The 18760-nt window shown below is 49.1% G+C and overlaps 2 protein-coding genes across 2 annotated transcripts in view; one reads left to right on the top strand and one right to left on the bottom strand.

Annotated features, from left to right (window-relative positions):
• Window positions 1–1759: 1759 nt before the first annotated feature.
• LOC144732575 (uncharacterized) lies at window positions 1760–5529 on the top strand. Its single transcript, XM_078614016.1, has 5 exons — window positions 1760–2178; window positions 3277–3378; window positions 3989–4079; window positions 4530–4771; window positions 5101–5529. The coding sequence occupies exons 1-5, from the start codon at window positions 2088–2090 to the stop codon at window positions 5217–5219; spliced, it is 645 nt and encodes a 214-aa protein (XP_078470142.1). The 5' UTR covers window positions 1760–2087; the 3' UTR covers window positions 5220–5529.
• A 702-nt stretch (window positions 5530–6231) lies between these two features.
• The window catches only part of INTS6 (integrator complex subunit 6), a 28972-nt gene continuing 16443 nt past the window's right edge, over window positions 6232–18760 (bottom strand). The window contains 12 exon segments of the mRNA XM_078614015.1: window positions 6232–7929; window positions 8496–8589; window positions 9593–9967; window positions 11963–12086; window positions 12088–12279; window positions 12789–12931; window positions 14730–14865; window positions 15142–15375; window positions 16199–16309; window positions 16613–16707; window positions 17450–17582; window positions 18266–18418. Coding sequence (XP_078470141.1) covers window positions 7812–7929; window positions 8496–8589; window positions 9593–9967; window positions 11963–12086; window positions 12088–12279; window positions 12789–12931; window positions 14730–14865; window positions 15142–15375; window positions 16199–16309; window positions 16613–16707; window positions 17450–17582; window positions 18266–18418 — 1908 coding nt within the window. The 3' untranslated portion in view covers window positions 6232–7811.

The raw sequence follows: 18760 nt of genomic DNA, 5'->3' as shown, positions 1-18760 counted from the left end.
TAACCCTCCTATTGGTGGGAATCCTTCCCCTGACACCCCTACACATTGTAGCTCCACACACAACACGTGTGTTCCACTGTATCTTCACACACAACAACACGTGTGTCACACTAGCTCCACACACCAACACGTGTGTTACACTGTATCTTCTCACTTATCACTGCCTTAAACATAAGCACCACCAGTATTGGTCCCCCAGGCGGACTCAAAGCTCACACAGAGAATACTTATCAGTGCCCTACCTTCTTGGTTCTTTCGGTAAAGTCGAGTAGAATGGAAATAATAAAATAATAAAAATAAAACATAATAAAATAACGTTGAGTTTTATAAGGGCACCACGGGGTGACCAGCCCCTCCCCACCCTCCTCACCCAGCCCCTCCCCACCCAGCCCCTCCCCACCCAGCCCCTCCCCACCCAGCCCCTCCCCACCCTCCTCACCCAGCCCCTCCCCACCCAGCCCCTCCCCACCCTCCTCACCCAGCCCCTCCCCACCCTCCCCTCCCCACCCTCCTCACCCAGCCCCTCCCCACCCTCCCCTCCCCACCCAGCCCCTCCCCACCCTCCTCACCCAGCCCCTCCCCACCCTCCCCTCCCCACCCAGCCCCTCCCCACCCTCCTCACCCAGCCCCTCCCCACCCTCCCCTCCCCACCCAGCCCCTCCCCACCCTCCTCACCCAGCCCCTCCCCACCCTCCCCTCCCCACCCAGCCCCTCCCCACCCTCCTCACCCAGCCCCTCCCCACCCCTCCCCTCTTCACCCAGCGTGACCCCTCCGAATTTTTGATGCACGACGGACGGACGGACACAATAATCCCCTGTGGGCTGGTGTAACCAGGAGATTCCTACCAGTATAATTTTACGTGATTTTTAACCACACAAAGGATTAAACAACACGCGCAAGCAAACGATGCATCATAAAAACACACAGCTCAATGGAGCACACTTATATAGCCAAACTTATAAATATAAACCTATACAACAAAAACTTTTAAATACAGCCCCAATAGCGCAAAATGATATAGTGTAGTGTGAACAGCTGAACTTAAGGGCAGATTCCATCTCCACTTCACTCATCCTCAAAAAATAAAACAATCTCTTCTAATAAAACAATCTAATCTAGTCTTACAAACTCTTTATTTTGTTTGAGAATGTATTGCAGGATTTAACACGGCGAGAACCATCCGAAAGTTAAATTATGAAACAAAAAACTACAAATATCTCTACTAAATTACACATTTTATCTTGAACTTCTTTCGCACCGTACGTAGCCAACCGAAGGTTTCTGAATGTTTAGTGGCACAGTGACCTGAATTATAAGAAATAATTTTGTTAATCAAATACTTCAGGATACCCGCATGTAAATATATTGGAAATAAATAACAAAAGTTTAAAAATATTGCAGTAATAATCACAATTCACACGGGAAATAACTACGTTGATATAAACATGAACTAACACAAGAACGATTTCCATACTCACCACGTCACACCAATAGTATCCCCTTCAAACTACAGATTGTAGTGCAGGAGAGAGACACGTTGACCTAATGACTGTTAGCGGAATAAATAAAAACTAATTGTAATAATTTAGATTAAAAAAGAAATAGGAATCGACCGAGGCGGGTCACGAATCGCCGCCGTTTCGATTCCGAATCGGGAATCGATTTGTCTGCGATCGACTCCCCTCGCCCTACTCGGTGCCACGTGACCTGCGCGCGCGGGCAAAGCGCGGAGGGAGTTGTGACGTCACGGGAGGAGGAGCTTCGACGTCACGGAGCGCCGGTGATGTCATAATACCTTCTGTAGTCGAACCACGTGTCGAACCACGTGCTCAACAGGTGCCATGGGCCCAGGCGACAAACTCGAGGGCTCGAATTTCTGACACTTGCGCTCAGCACCAGCTCCAGGCTCTTGGTCCAGGCTCTTGGCCCAGGCTCCAGGCTCTTGGTCCAGGCTCTTGGCCCAGGCTCCAGGCTGTAGATTCTGGCTCCAGGATGTCACCTCAACTACAACTTCTAGTTTCAGTATCCAGGCTGAAGTTTTGAGCACCAGGCTGCATGCTCGAGTGTTTCGTAGCTGCTCCCCGCCATGGAGGTTCAAGGACTGCTGCTGCTGCTGCTACTCGCAGGGATTCAGTCTTCGGCTGCACAGCCCAGCAGAGACGTCAATGCGCCTGAAGGTAAGAGCTCCATCAGGGTTCCACAGGGATTCACAGCATTCAGCAGGGCTCAAGATCGATGCGCCAGATATCCAAAGGGGTCCATCACATTTCCACATAAATCTATCTACCAGGGCTCTTAACAAGGATCCACTGGAATGACAAGAGACATTTTTTTCGAATTCAGGGGCCATCCATAAATGACGTCACGCACCTAGGGGATGGGGAGGGGGGTCAGACATTTGTGACGATGTGTGACGAGGGGGGGGGGGGGAGTTGAGAAATGTGACGTCACATCAAAATGCGCAACTTTAAATAAATATAGACAACACGTTCTACTTAATTAAATAGACTTTTTAATAAATGTTTTCTCCTACAACATCAGAGAGCAGCGCCACATTAAATATGCACGACAATGACAATAGTTTAAAGCGATTTGAAGCATGTTTTATTTTGGGGGGGGGGGGGGGCAGAGCTGTGACGTCATATTTGAGGGGGGGGTCTGACTTTGACGCCGTGTGACTAGGGGGGGGTCAATAATCGTCCAAAATCGCGTGACGTCATTTATGGACGGCCCCTCAGTAAAAAAAAAACTCACTAATTCAAGAGACACAATGCATGTGAATACGAGACGGCCCTTAATTAATATCGTCACGAAGCAGTCGCTAACAAGAGCTACATGCAGCTCCGCAGGTTTCCCGACCCCTGAACTCGGGAGTCACGTGTGTGCTGTGTGTGCGTTGAACTTCTTTCGCACCGTACGTGTTGGCGGATGTAGTAGTTGTGCTGTGGAAGCGGTGATGGCAGGAACGTGAACTATTTGTGAGGTGGAACTTGGTGGTTGGGTTGTGGTGATGGGGATGGTGTCGATGAGATGATAGCAGAGTCAGGAGTGGTTGTATTGATAATGGCCTTTGGTGGTTGTGATTATGGTTGTTGAATTGTTTGTAACGAGGTGTTGCAGGTGTCAATTTTGGAGTTGTTTATGATATTAGTTGAGGTGTTGGTGGTGTTTATCGGTACTGATGGTTGTATCCGTGACATTGTGGTTGTAGTTGTGATGCGTTGGTGGTCTTTGTTGGTGGTGCTGGTATCAATGTTAAGCGTTTCTTGATCTAGGATCAGAACCGAAGGTTGGCATGATGGGCTGGATCAAGCTCATGCGCAATGCAAAGAAACCCGCCAGCACGACTGCAACCCCTGTCGCTCACACACCATCGGGTATGAAACGGACCCTGCCCCTCCATAGTCACAAACTCGCACTAACTGTAAAGCCCAACTTCAGCCTGAATTCCAACTCGAATTCTACGCCAATAATTTGCTGGTACTGCATTGGGAGTGGTGTACAAGCACATGTAACAAAAAACACTGAAGACATTCGTCAATACACTGCCAGAAAATAAACATATATTATGCGACGTTTGTGATAATGGCCCTGCCGCAAAACACAGAGGCCAAGGAGATCGACATTTTTCTGATGACGTTTTGAAATAAGCTTATCAAGAGTTAGTTATTAATAGTTAATGAGTAACAAACCTTTGAATAATAAACAAAAATCTATTATTCGCTGTCTTTTGTATTAGAACAATATAAAAATAAATTCTGGCACAATGCATTATGGGTAGAACTGTTTTTGTGAGATCAATGCTTCATCCACTTATTGATAATTCCAAACCATATATCTATTCGTAGCTTTACCCCAAACCTGCCCTAACATTATCACCATCCCTAATCCTTACCATAACCTTTAATTCATAACAAGTTATCCTGTTGATTTGCTGCTGCGAAGAACCCGATTAAAATATTAGTTTTCTTTCATCTGTGTACACAGGCTCCAACATCGCTTGGACTGTCCTCCTGTCTTCCAGCGTGTTCATCATCCTGTTCATCGGTTGTGTGGTGCAGTACCGGCGCTTAGAGCAGTAAGTATGAGTTGAGGGCATATTTATTTACATTTTCTGATCTATGCCAATGATTCAGTGTAAAACATCCTCTTCATGACACTGGATATAGGTTAGAGGTCAACTCCTCCTCCCAAAAGTAACTTTGGGAGAGACACAAACCAAAACAATTGTGATCTGATACCGACACATCTAATACCGACACATATCAGAGCATGTTTGTTTGCATGTTCACCACAAATACGTGTGGTTAATGCGAAAATGATTCCTTGCAAAAGGTTTCTATTTGGTGTTTGAATATCTTAACACGCCTGTTTCATTGGCATAAAGGCTAAAATTTATTGTTTTTTATACTTTTGATACTGGCAAAAAGGTCCCATTTTGTAACTGCACAAGCTGTGTTTGCAGCCCGACAAGCGAAACCTTCAACGTCTGAAGCGTCACCTTGGATTTCTCTCTGTGCTCTGCCAGCAAGTACTCGGAATTGGCCGAGGAAGACGGTGGTGAAGCCGGAGAAAGAGGGGCAAATTCCGACAAAGAGACGGAGGAGACGCCACGCTCTGGGTGCATGGCAGCGCTCACGGCCCTCCTGACGACCTTGGCACAATCCTTCAAGCCTGCCAATCCGAGGAACGGCAGCAACACAGCAGGGGCCGAGGGCAATGACAACCTCAACCAGGACACCATGAACGGCCACAAGAAACCCAAGTCAGGTGTGGAAATAATGTGTTTTGCAGGTCGCCTTCATCATGGCACTACTGCAATCATGAATGGCAGATAATTGAATTTGAATTGTGGAATTGCCTACATTACTAAATCGGGTCAAGGTGTAGGATGACGTTTAACAAATCTCAAGAAATGTTCACATCGAGGCTGGAGCTCAGAGTTATTTTTGTCTAGGATAGCATTTAATGCGAGCCGTTTAATCGATTGATGTCGCAGCCACTATTTGGTACTGCTCAGAGGGCCCCCCCCATGCCACACCGGCGGCCACGGTTTCTTTAAACATGCCGTTCCGTTGCTGGTCTGTGGCTCTTTGCAGAAAAAAAGAAGGCCAAAGTCACCAGCATCTTGGCAAAGAAGAAGACACAGTTGAAGAAGCTGCACAAAAACATGAAGGCAGCGGTGAAGAAGAAAATGTCCAAGTTTAAGAAGAAGTAGTTCGGCCCAGCAGAGAATACGACCTGCCATGACCTCACCCTCCAAACGCATCCATTCTCCAATAACTTAGGCAACGATCCATCAGATGAAGGAGTATGGGAGCGCCGATGTTTGGAGTTCTGCTGGACATGTTTTACACACACAGACGTCTACCTACAAACCCTACTCATATGTACACAAAGATACACGTACACAACACATATGCCAACACGTGCGCACGCATCGCTCACAAACACACTACCCATATGTACATATGGACACACATCACCACAAACTACGGAAAATGTCAAAATAAAAAGTGTACCCTAAATTGTTTTAAGGCTTGTTGGAACATTTCTGTTTAACACTGCATATGGATCACCACATGTTGAAAACATTAATTCGGCGACGCCTTCACACTTGTCACTACCGGTCGTTACTCTTGTACTATTACCGTCATTTCATACGAATAAATGTCTATGGAATGACCCACAGGAAGCAATATCAATGAACTACTGCTGGAGAGTCATTAAATTGGCCTAATCTATCCACACTCGGCGGCGCTGAACTTTTCCGCACACCTGGCCAAAGAGAAACGTTCACCGAATGGCAGTCTGATAAAAAAATATATATTTTGGATCTGTACTTTGGCAGTGTAGTCAAATCCCCAATTTAATGCGACCGTTCTTCGTACAGTCACTTGGCATTCCGTGTTACCCGCTACACTAGAGAACCCCCTGTAACAACGGGCGGATGAAACCTTGAAATCACGGATCTTCCAAGCAACATTCCTAGGGCTTCACAATTCCCAGATGCCTTGGCCCAAGACATTCCCACAATCTTCCAAGCGCTTGTCAATGACGAAAAGCTCCAAAAAGTGTATCCCCACATCCCCGACCACCTTAAGTCAATGACGGATTAAACATTAAAATGTACACAGACCTTCCCGTCTGGTATAGTGGCAATGAGAAGACATACATCATCAAAACAGGGCATTTCCATTTTTATAAAATGTTTAAAAACATGCTAGAAGGACAATCAAGTATCAATATTTATTGAATCATATAAAAGTTTTTTTTTTACAAAGCAAATGCAAAGTACAAGTGCTTACAAATAACAAATTTTCTCTCAAAAATATCAAGTTTTCCTTAAAAAATAATGTACAAATGTTCAGAAACGGCTTTCAACTGTACATACCACAACATATCTCACAACCGCAGTAAGAGGCAGAAAAACAATATTCACTCACAATACATTTTACATTTCAAATTTTTATATATATAATATTGTTTACATTACACAACTTACCAAAACCACCTCTCATGAGTACATTACAGCCAAAAAAAACATGGCTCAGGCACAAACAAAAATTATGGCCAGAAAAAAGAAAATAATGTGTAAAAAATTTGAGCGTGTGTCCGAAAAAAAAATCCATACTCAAATCAAAAACAGCTGAACCTATTTGATGTCACTGGCTGGATCAGCAGTTGAGCAATGGTTGGGGAATATCAAGTTGAGGCCTGGGTCCGTTTTTGGAAGGAGATCGACAGGAACTGCTTCGCCAGATGGTTACCTTTCTAAATCACAACGTATCGGACGACTGAAGGGGGTTCCGAGGGAGAAACCCAGCGACGGTTGCACTGGGAGAACAGAGACAGTGTTTTGTCTGGAGCTAAGTAGGTGGGGAAGTGGCTGTCCAGGGACAAACCTTGGAGAGAAGATTATTTTAAGAAAGAAAAAAGAAAAAACGTGGGCTGCGATGCAGTCAGGAAATGTGCAGGGCTACGCATCGAGAAACATAAACAGTGTTTAACATTCGTGACGGCTGATTGACCAAAGCAGCACTTTTTAATTTGTGCAAAATTTGTGTATTTTTGAATTTCATTTCTATCTTTTTAAAAGGAAATAAATAAGAGGGCACAAAAGACAGCAACACCGAGTGCTGTACCCGGCCCTCAATGTCCTTTACACAGACATGGGGCCCACCACTCCCCTCCTCCACGTTTAATTGCAGGCCCCACCACCAGATTTCCACCGAGACTCCCGGATGCCACCATCTCTTCCAAGCAGTATGGATACGGTCAAAGATTCACCCCGACCCACCCAGCCACAAGCCCTTTCATCTATCATCTTGATCACAGACTGCCACGTCAATTCACTGCCATTTGTGCAGTTCTCCCTGTCCCATTCTGTAGCTCGCCGACAAACCTTTCCCCTCTGCACCCCCTTTGGTTGCAGAGCCTCGTTCCTTGCATGGCGGACGAACCCCTCGGCTCTCCTGGCTTGCGCACCATTCTCTCCGTGCCATGATGACGGGAGGAAGTTAGCAGCAACCTCGAATTTGTTTTTTACTCACTCCTCAGCGCTCCTGCAAAATTTTGCCTCGGCACGCCGGCCCTTCCGCGCTGCGGGTTTTCCTTCGCGCGTCCGGACCAAGCGCCCACTTTGGCGGCACGGCTCCCAGGCGGTCGTATTTCACACGATTCCAAGCTGCTCTCTTTCTCTCCTTCTCAAGAACTCATCTTTTTGAGGACAAAACAAAAGCCGCGTTTGGGAGGAAGGCGGCGCCGTGCCTTCTCCAGGTTCCGGGCCAGTGCATCTGGGGCGCTGCCATCACCTGCTGTTGACGTGGTTTGGCAACGGGCACGTGGGTTTCGGGATGTCAGTCTTGCCCGTCCGTACGCGCTGCATGGCCTCCTCCAGCTGCTGGATGAGCACGCGCTTCTTGAAGCTGCACGGGGCAACGGTGACACCGAGTGAGCATTTGGCGGCATCAGCAGCAGCGGGCGACGCCATGCAATTTCACCCTTTCCCGTTGCGATGGCGTACGTGTGCGTCATCAGTTATTCTTCCGATTCCATTCCGATGATGCAAGTGTACATCGTGAACACAAAACCGGGAGAAAAACTAAAATATCTTTATCGGTACCGAAGCAACCACAAGGCCGTGCGGGAGGACGTGTGGCACAGTTTGGCGCCAGCTATCAGAGTGTGGTCGTGTCACTACAGTTCTCTGTGGGGAGTACAATGTCTTTAAAAACAACGGCGCTACGCCAGTTCAGAAGACCTTATTGGTCACCCCGTGCCCTTATAAATTTCAACATTCAACCTACAAAATCCCATCACAAGGGAGAAACACAAAAAAATAGACAAAAATATTTTTTTGCCCGTATTGAAATGGCTGTACGCCGTATGGAGTTGAAAATGTAATTTCCCTATAAAATAACATGGTGTCAAACCGTATGGGTTGACAGGGATGCAACTCTCGGTCAAAGGGTAGGGGGAGATAAGCACTCACCGGGATGCCTCCCGTATCACGTTCTGAATGAACATCACTTGCAGATCGGTGCTCCCTCTCACCAGCTCCAGGAGGCTGAAGATGTGCTCGTAATCTGGCCACAACCGACAGCACACCACACAAGCCTCCTGGTTTATTTGACCAAAGTGAGTGGGGTCCCGCGGTGGCGATATGTTAACCACCGCGCCTGGTATGGAAGAGGTTGTGGGTTCGATCCTGACCCTGCCGCCTGCATGTTCTCCCCGTGGTCGCGTGGATTTTTCTCCGGGTCCTCCGGTATTTCCCTCCACATTTAGAAACACGCGTTGAGACTATTTGACTGCTATACATTTCCACGCGATAAGCCACTTCGATGAGCTATCATTTGTGGCCAGGTTGCTCCTGAAAAACAGCTATATCACTCAGTGGACCTTACCTGGTAAAAAAAAAAGTTCAGTTAGTAGTTTAGTTTAGAGTCCTTACTGGGCCCTTAAGACAAATTTTTCCAGCAAAATAATTGCCAATTTCCATAAATGAGAGTTTGGCTACCACGTATGAGAACACCTAAATACCCGGAGAAAAGCCACAGACATGTACGAGAGCGGTAAACCTCAAAGCTTAGCAAAATCTATTTTGGGATTCAATTCATGCAACTGCTCTCTTGGTCACCAACAACCACCATTCCACACCAAGTGGCGGTGATGTCACCACGGCGCTTGTGCCAGGCTATGTGCACGTTAAGGCCACGTGAAGTATCGAACGCCCGCTGGCAGGAGGTCACGGGGCTGACCCAGGTTGCCATGGGTCGACTGATTGAGATGACTGCCCGATGCACCACCTGTGCCCCTTACTGTGCCAACTTGATCACCTCACAGCAACACACATGCAATAGCAGGTCACAATTCGTGATGACCTATGCAAATATAAATAGTGATATTCTGATGTAGAACTTCTTTCACGCCGTACGTAGCCACCCATGCTAATCGTGGGTGCTAATCGGAGACACGCGCGTGCCCTTACATAACACGCGACGCTTTTCAACGAAGGTCGAAAGCTTTTCATGTATTAGCACCCTCCCCCTCCTGTCTGTAATTACGGTGGCACCGAGCGGGACCTACTTCGGCCGGGCTTGCGGATCTCCCGCACCACCTTGCCCCAGATCTCGTTGTTGGTCTCCCGCACTTTGGCCGCCTTGATCTCCGTCTTTCCGCCCAAGCCGTCTGTCGCTGTGGCCACGCGGCCTCGCGTCTCTCGCAGGGAGTTTGCGGCGTGGTTCTCGGAGGAGGCAAGGCCCTCATCGCCGCCGCCGCCCTCTTCGTCTTCCTCGTCCTCCTCGTCGGTGGCGAGGCTGGCACCCACGTGGTTTTCCGTTTCGGTGGCGGCGGTGGGAGAAGAGATGGCAGGGGCCGGCAGCAACGGAACCGCTGGCTGGGAGTTGGCGTTGGGCAGGTCGTCGGAGCTGATGTCGACGATTTGATTGTTCAGCTCCGTCCCTGCGAACAGTAAAAGCAGCTCGCAAAAACTCGTACACACATAGCGAGTACATGGATCGCGTAAATACATTCTAACCCGAGCTTGCCGACGAAAGCATTTCATTAGTGGGAGCGAAGCCGACAGGCAGCCGTAAGAGCAAGACATGTTTGCACATTTTAAAAGTCTTCCTTGGTTTGCTTTGTGCTGCCAAGTTTGGGAGACCCTTTGGTCAATATCTTCAGGCTACAATCGGGTGAGTCTGCAATAGGCACGCGACTTGACGCTATATTTAGTAAATATTGGCTCCTCTTTACAAGAGTTATATACAATAAAAAACAATCATTGTAATAAATCATAAACAAACATCAATCTGTCTATGTAAAATTAAGTGTATTTTAATAAGGCCAAGTGGCACCACAAGTTTGGGTAACAAGCAAATACCACAATGACCCCGGGTTCAAATCCATGATTGGGTTCCTAAATTGTGCGAGTCAATGGTCTCAGCCGAGTCATCAATGACCGCACGACAAAAACCACTACGTAACATTTGGGGGTTTCATTACCTAAATTCCAGCTCTGAGAATTCGACATTTTGATTTGATTGACGCGTGAAGGACACACTTTGCAGGGCATATAAAAGGCGTCCCCCCTGGAATGAAGTCTAATATCATTTAATTCAGAAGTAGTTTAATGATATAGCCCTTTCACAGACCGTTCTCCGACAGGGTGGTTGGGGCTCCTGCGAGCTGCAGGGTTCTACCAAATAGATTTTTACTAAATTCACAATGGCTCCCCATGGCCCTTTCCAGTGGAATGTTTTTGGAGCAGCATTTATAAAGCACAATAACTATGGACCAGTTGAGACTTTCGGAGTCTCATCAGGCCCGTTCAACAAATGCTGCCGTGTTGCCAACATTATGATTGGCAAAAGTCATCTACCAACCTCAATGGGTCCACTCAGCACACACATTACAGTAAAACTAAAAACTCATTATGCGTCATCATGGGAGAAATATACAAAAAAAATCTACGTATTATATAAACACTCATTAACTCTTGTGACCTCAAGTCTGATCTGATTAGAAGTTGCCACATCGGTTGCCCACGAGAGGAGCAGCAGAAATAGGATTTATATATTTAGTTAATATTGGCTCATCGTGACAAGAGTTATTAGGGCCTGCCCCTGTGAGTTACAGAAAATAAAATAAACAATCATTGTAATAAATCAGAAATAGGATTTCTGCTGCTCCTCGAAAGAACCAGAGTATAGAAATAGGATTCTTCGAGATTAGGGGAATACTTTTTTTTTACAATAGAAGATGGTGTGAAAAAAATGTTCCGCTGAATATTGGCAGCAACAATTAATTCCCCTGAAATGTCCATGTTTGTCATGGCCTGTTCTAGAACCAAATTACCGAGAATGTGCACAATCCTGTTCGAGCTTAGAAACGAAGCAGGCTTCTGTAGCGGTTACAGGAGGTGGGCAGCCGAGGACACAAACCTCGATTTGTGGACTGTACTTCTATTGCTCCTACGTCAATGCACTCCAACAAACACTGACCAGTGTGGTCAAATAACCCCCGTGATCTGCACCGCGGAGGCAGGCCATCACCCAGCAGCGGAGAGACAAATGGACTGTGTACACGTGTAATGTACAGACATTAATTAGGCCATGATGGTGTACATTGTTGGCCTTGATGCACGTGCGCGTACATTGTACACGCACGCATCGCCACCAGAAGTAAAACTCCGTTTTTAAGAGCGCCATTCACACAAGGCCTCACAGTGCTTTACAACACAATCCCAGTAAAAAACTCTGGCGGAGCGTCTCTCACGGACCGGGGCAAGACGCAAACAAGGCACCCAACTACTGAAAGCTCCATCACCCATTGAACGCAGATTTGTCCTTGGTACCACTCAGGTCTCACGGAGCCAAACATCCAAAGCAGAAGGAGGGGGGAGGACAGAGAGAGCGAGCGAGCGGAGGGGGAAGCAGCCGCGGCCGGGCACACCACCTCGAATGGCCACGGGCTTGATGAGGTTCGGCTGGCTGGGCTGGGCGGGCGTGGCGAGGATGGTGGGCGGCGGTGGCGTCGGCGTGCAGGCGGCGCCGCGTCCCCCCCCCGCCGCCACCCCCCCCCACCACGTGGTTCGCCAGCGAGGCGGGCGGCGCGAGGGGCCGCGGCCGAGGCGGCGGCAGCGGAGAGGCGTTGCGCCGTCGCTTTGAGGGGCTCTGAGCGCCGCCGCCGTCGCCGCTGCCGCCGCCGCCCGGCCGCTTCGAGCGGTTCTGCGGCCCCGTGACGAACTCGTCCGCCTCGTCGATCATCATGCCCTGCGCGCAGCAAAAACAAAACAGCATTGCAACATAAACGTTGACCGAGAGAGCCGGTCGGGCAGAGGTCTGACAGCCGAGCCACCACCGCCGAGAGATCCTGGATTCCGATCCGGCTTTCAGCTTCCAGGTTCTCAAGTGCATTGAGAAGTGATGGTCTCGCGCGCAGGGTGCGAGACTGACGGTGGTGTCGCGAAACTAGCAAGCTCGTGATGGGCGTGGGGAGGCCATCGTTCAGCAGTGGATATAAGCTGGCGATGATGGGTGCACCTGCGAGGGAGGAGGCGAGATTCGTTCGCGCGCAGAAGCGAGACGGATCGTGAGGCAGATCGTGGCATTGGCGTGCTAACAGTGATGGTGGCATGGGCGGGCCTTCATCCAGCAGCGGATAGACAACGAACGATGATGATGGAGGGGGGGGGGGGGCTAAAGGGTTTTTGAACCGCGGCGTATGGAATGAGACGGGGTGGGGGTGGGTGTGGTTGGACTGGGTGAGGTTTGGGGCTTACCTTCTTGTCCAGCTTGAAGGGGTTGCCGAACGTGTGCAGCCTCTTGGGCTGGTCGGGGTCGATCTCGCGAAGCGGCGAAGGCTGCTGCTTCAGGAACTCCTGGTAGTTGCCCATCTGGGCCACCGGCACACTGTGCATCTGGTCTGCAGGGGACCGCTCGCGGCGGAACAAGAGGAGACGGCGCGCGCGCCGAGTCACGTGCGCGTCGACGGGACCGGGCGTCTCGCCGGCCGGTGGCGTGCTCGCAGCAAATCACAAGTTACAACGTGCCAGAGGGGGAGCAATCACACTCGTCTCAGGAAACGGAATTGTAATTGTGTCACGTTAAATGTATCAAAACGGAAATTTCCATCAAGACTAGTTATGTAATATTAAGATGTTTTTAAAATGAACGTTAACAATGTCTCCGTTACGATACAACCTAAGCGCTTCAATACGTGTTTTGGCACTGGCTTACCATCCCCACGGTAACCTATTGACCGCAGATCAAACGACAACTGTAAGCGTTTAACCACCTTCAAATTGTCAACCTGGAATGCTCGTATGAGAAACAAGAGACTGCCGACTAAACACTAGTACTCACCCAAACCAAAGACTTAAACTTAACCACTACACTGTCAATACATCTGACATCACAGGTTGCCAGACAATGTGTCGCGATTACATTCTCATGCTTGTACTCGACTCCCAGGGGCTAACGTGGAGCGGGCTCCCCAGCACATGCTGTGCACCACGACGCAGGCAGTGACATGAATGATGAATGAGCTTGCGTTTATTCATACAGCGCTCTCTCCATCGGGGAACAAAACGTCTCCGAGCACAGAGCCCCCTTATTGGCAGCTGTCCGTGGGGCCACAGGGTAACTCGGCGCCTGGCTCGGCAATGGCAGTAGAGGGCAAGGATTACAACGTGACCAAGTTGTTCGGTGATTTTGAACAAAGACCGATTCCGTGGAAATATATTTGTTTAAGTTATGAGAGTAAATCGTGTGAACCCGGTAGGAAACCCATGCAGAACAGGCGGAGAACATCATCAATTCCATGCAGAAAGACGGCAGAGTTAGGAATCGAACACTGGCCCTTGTTGCTATCATTTGGCTCCCCCCCTTCTATGAAAACGAGGCGAGCAGATTCGAGTGGCTGCGATGTCACGAGGGGCCACACTATAGCATGTTTCTTGAGAGTCAGCTGGCCGAGATTTGTTTATCTAAGCTTCGCACTCAGGCAGGGAAGCCCATATCCACAGCTCAAGTGTCCATTAACATAGCACCAATATAAAATATTATTGGTAACGTCCAATATCAGAATTTCAAGACTCATTTAACAATAATTTGCACTTATTGTTCACCTTTAACGTCTCAAGGAGGTTTCTGCATTGGGATGTTTGGCGAAATTCGTAACCGAGTGTTTGGCATGTGGGTAGAAACCAGAGTACACTGAGAAAACAAAGCAAGCCACCAGCAGAGTAACAACCTTAACGTACTGCGCAGATAGTCAGGAATACACTTGGGCACTGCCATCGAACAAAGACGGTCACTGCATCGCGTGCTTTCAGATGCGCTTCTGCGGCTGTCTGGAACTATGCATTTTAAAATCTAGATTAAAAAGTCATTTCTTTAGAACCGCTTTTTCTATTTAGTTTGATGTCCTTCCCCCGCTCCTCCGATTATCACGGTTGGCTACGTACGGTGCGAAAGAAGTTCAACATACCGTCATACATACCCGGTATATCCCAGTCACTCTCAGACCAAGTCAGGGCCCAAATCCCAAACTCCAACCAACCCACTCTTACCAGCATTAAGTATGACCAAGCAAGCCCCATGTGCCGCACCTCCGATTAGCTCGGTTGGCTACGTACGATGCAAAAGCAGTCCAACGTACATGCAACGCACACGTGCATGTTTAAGTGACACAAGCGCTGCACGTGCACGCCACCACCCACCCTCGTCAGTGCTGCGCAGGGCTCCGTGCGGCGTCGTGGTCGCCCGCAGAAGGTTGGCCCTCATGCGAGTCAGCTGATCCAGCAGCCCCCGCCGAGAGATGTCGTACGCGTTCCGGAACGGCTGCGGCTTCACCTCCTGCAGAAGGCGCGGGGGGCGGCGCGTCAGAGGGAGAGTCAGGTCAGAGTGCATCGAATCGAGACATCGTCGCGAATCGGAGAGCATCGGGGCTTCGTCAGGGAGAGCCCCTCGCCGTGTCCTTCACCCTGGTGAGAAGCTCACTCCTCCCCCCCCCTCCAACCCTTTCAAATGAAGTACGTGGACATCTCCTTACAAAATAAAAACACAAACGACCTAAAGCCACCTCCTTCGCGAGAGCGCCGTCAGCGCCGCCACCGCCGCCGCCGGCCTCACCTTGTTGAGCACGGCGATCTGAAAGCCGGGGAAGTCCTTAATGTCGGCGTTGTGGCGCGCGGGGGCATCGCCCGCCAGCCCGGCCAGAAGTTGCCGCAGCTCCCGGCGCTGCGAGGAGGAGGCGGCCGTGGTGCCGCCGCTGCTGGCCGCGGTGCGCGTCCGCACCTTGAGGCCGGCCTCCTGCGGCGCCCGCTTGCCCACGGAGCTGATCACGCGCTCCGACTCGAGCTTGGCCTGGCAGCGCGCAGGGGGGCAGGAGGGCAGCGCCACGAGTGGAGGACGCGCGTCAAATCATGAATTCACTACCCTGATGAAGCTCGAAGCAGTTTCATCCTGTAATTGAAAATACTTAAGCCACCTGGGCTAAGTAGCAGAGCTTTATTGGTCAGAAGTTAATGAAAACTTTGGCATGTGTAAATGACATCTTCGTAAACGTGGCACCACGTCACGAGATGAGGAATCCGTTCGGAACTCTCGCAGAGCACCGCCATGTCATAGAGACCAACAAGCGACAGTGTTTAAAGTATTCATTTAGAATGTTTTGAGTTTGCTGCTGCGAGATCATTTTGCTGCGATAAATATTCAAATAATAAGACACTTTGTTGAGCCATCATTTGTGGCCGGTCGCTTCTAAAACATAAGTTGATACCTTAGTGGGCTTTGCCTGGTAGGATGGGGATGGTTTAGTTGTATGTGTTTGGATGATTTGCTTACCTTTCTTGTACTCTGCACTACAATCGTGTTTTTGTCATGTTTGTCGTTGTAATGATCTTACTGTACATCTGTGAAAAAGAGCTTTATAGCTCAACGGATTCCTCCAGTATAAATATTCCGATTCTGATATAGCTGTGAAAAACAACCGCCAAGCAAGCCGTCTCTCCGTTGCTATTGTGCTGGTACAGGTAAGGCAAAAAGCCAAACCAAAGGGTAAAACGTAGGGCGTTGCCAGGCTTAAGTAAAACACCCGGTAAGCAGCTTATCCGGAGCATCGGTGGTGACGATTGGCAGAACTTACGGTCGTTGTCAGCCCGCCCCTCAGCCCCACCCCTCAGCTCACCTGCTGACTCAACTTCTTGAGGTAGGTGATGACGCTGTAGCTAAGCGTAAACTCCACGTTCTCCGCTATCAGGTTAGGAGCACCCATCATCCGCAAGGCTTTCTTTAGGGGCTGTGCGCACAAACAAATACAATACAATTTTTAAATAGGGACGTTTTTCGCAGCCGATGTTACCATTAATTATTGATTGTGGTTAGGTTCACAGTGACAGATCAAGCGAAAGTTTTGTTATGAAATCCCCCACACATAGCCACACATGAAATTATTTCGTGTACATAAAAAGGGGTAAAATGGCTGCAAGTTCGGCTTCAGGTGGACATTTACATGATGCAGCTGTCACCACCTGTGCATGTGGTTCCTGCGGTGTAACCCCGTGTGCGCGGTAAACACAGCGTGAACCGAGAGCTCACGTACCCCCAGGTAGTAGGGAGGCATCGTCTTTAGGTAGCTGTCAAAGGACTGTCGCCACTTCACTGGCGGCTTCAGCTTGTGCACCTTGAAGAGATCATCTACACAAAGACACAAAACGGACAAAGATCCCCGGTAAAGCCCTAATAGACTGTAGGGGCAAGTGCTCTTAGCGAGCATCTATGATACATGCACACACACACAAAAACGTACACACATACAGATATACTGGTAGGAACCTCCTGGTTACACCAGCCCACAGGGGATTATTGTGTCCGTCCGTCGTGCAGGGAGGGGCTGGGTGGGGAGGGTGGGGTGGGGCTGGGTGGGGAGGGGCTGGGTGGGGAGGGGCTGGGTGGGGCTGGGTGGGGAGGGTAGGGAGGGGCTGGGTGGGGAGGGGCTGGTCACCCCGTGGTGCCCTTATAAAACTCAACGTTTAACCTACTCACGCCGGCTTGTGTCCGCTCTCAGTCGGGCATATTTGCAGAATACACCACGCCGCCGTTGACCCTGGCCATTGACCGAGCAACCCAACGTTCCTACCAGCTCCCTCCGCATATAAATTTTCACACAGACTTGCACATGCGCGTGCACACGCTCGCACCACCCCTTACCCTCGCCACCACACAGACACACACACACTCTCGGATGTGTTCCACTTACAATATTACACATTCAATTTTAATACCCTGCGCTAAAAATTTTCTTCGACACGTAAAACTCTCAGCGTGCAACTCATCTGGACCGCTGGGCACTGCACGTAATACGGATGGGCAAGGGAACGCCGTCGCGCACAGGGGGAGGGGAGGCGGCTGGCGTCGGGGGGGGGGGGCAAAGCCGTACCCAGGAGCGGAAGCAGCATGGGGAAGTTGTAGGGCATGACGAAGAGGTTGACGCAGGTGAGCGAGGTGCTGGCCTTCAGGTAACCGAAGGGGTGGCCCAACTCGCTGTACTTGCCGCTGTTGCTCACAAACACCTGCCGGGAGGGACGGGCGAACGGGAAAAAACGAGTGAGTTGCACAGGGCACCAACGGACGGAGAGCGGGCATTGCACATAGCGACATCACTCCCTACGGGCAGACTATATCAATCTACGAAACAGCGATTTTGTGAAATCCCTGCACTGTCAAAAATGGTGCGAATACAAACTTACTAATCAACTAGTATAATTAACAGGCTTGCACTTGTTTCAATTAAACAATCCGTTTAATTAAATGAAACAATCTGTGCATTCAAACATCTTTTTAAATCCTTTATATTAAGTTCACTTGCTTGCTTGCGCGCTTACGACCGTGCAAATCTTTCGGTCGTTTTTTAACCCACTTCCCGTGATCCAATAGAGCTGACATTTTGCACACAGACTCGTTGGCGTGACAATTTATTTTCGTGAAAATGTTTTTCCAAAATTTTCCACTTTTTAGGAAAAATTTTTTTTCATATTTAATTTAAAATACCAATGTGATAAAAATGAAACTCTTACTCAAGAAATACAGAAATTAATAATAAAATAAAACCGATGCCACGCATATAAAGGATTTATAGTAAAAAACTTTGTTTTTACGGGTTAATTTTTTGTCTGCTCAGACATGGCACCCCCCCCCCCCGCCGACCAATTCCCCACCGACTCTGCCCCCCACCCGCCATTCATCATTTTCTCACCTGCCAACAGGTGTGCGGAGACTTGCGCTCGAGGATGAACTGCGTGAGAGGCGAGGGCTCCAGCTCGTACTTGTCGAACGGGAGCTTGTCGATCACCATGGGCTCGCCGTCCGTGCACGAGAACTTGACCACGGGGTGTGCCGTGCGCGGGGGCTGCACGCAGCATGGCCCATGGAATAAATAAAAAAACACGCTCGCTCGGATGTCGTTTCAGATTTCATTATAAAGACAATAAACTATTTTTTACTTTTCGATTTAAAGCTTTCGTGACTGCACGGATTCATATTCTTGGTTCTTTCGGTAAAATCACGTAGAAGGGAAATAATAAAATAATAGGAGGTAAAAACACCTGAGAAGACGATGTCGACCAAGGAGATGGAGCGGTGTGTTATGATCCTGTCTAGGGGCAAGATGGATTTCTGCATCGTAAGATGACGAATGCTGATGTATATATTTAGCTGCTATATATTTCCACGTGATAAGCCACTTTGTTGA

Source organism: Lampetra planeri, chromosome 43, assembly GCF_965212315.1.
Source record: "Lampetra planeri chromosome 43, kcLamPlan1.2.h2, whole genome shotgun sequence".
Lineage (NCBI taxonomy): Eukaryota > Metazoa > Chordata > Hyperoartia > Petromyzontiformes > Petromyzontidae > Lampetra > Lampetra planeri.
Note: the sequence above shows the minus strand (reverse complement) of the source record. Positions and strands in the feature narration are given on the sequence as shown.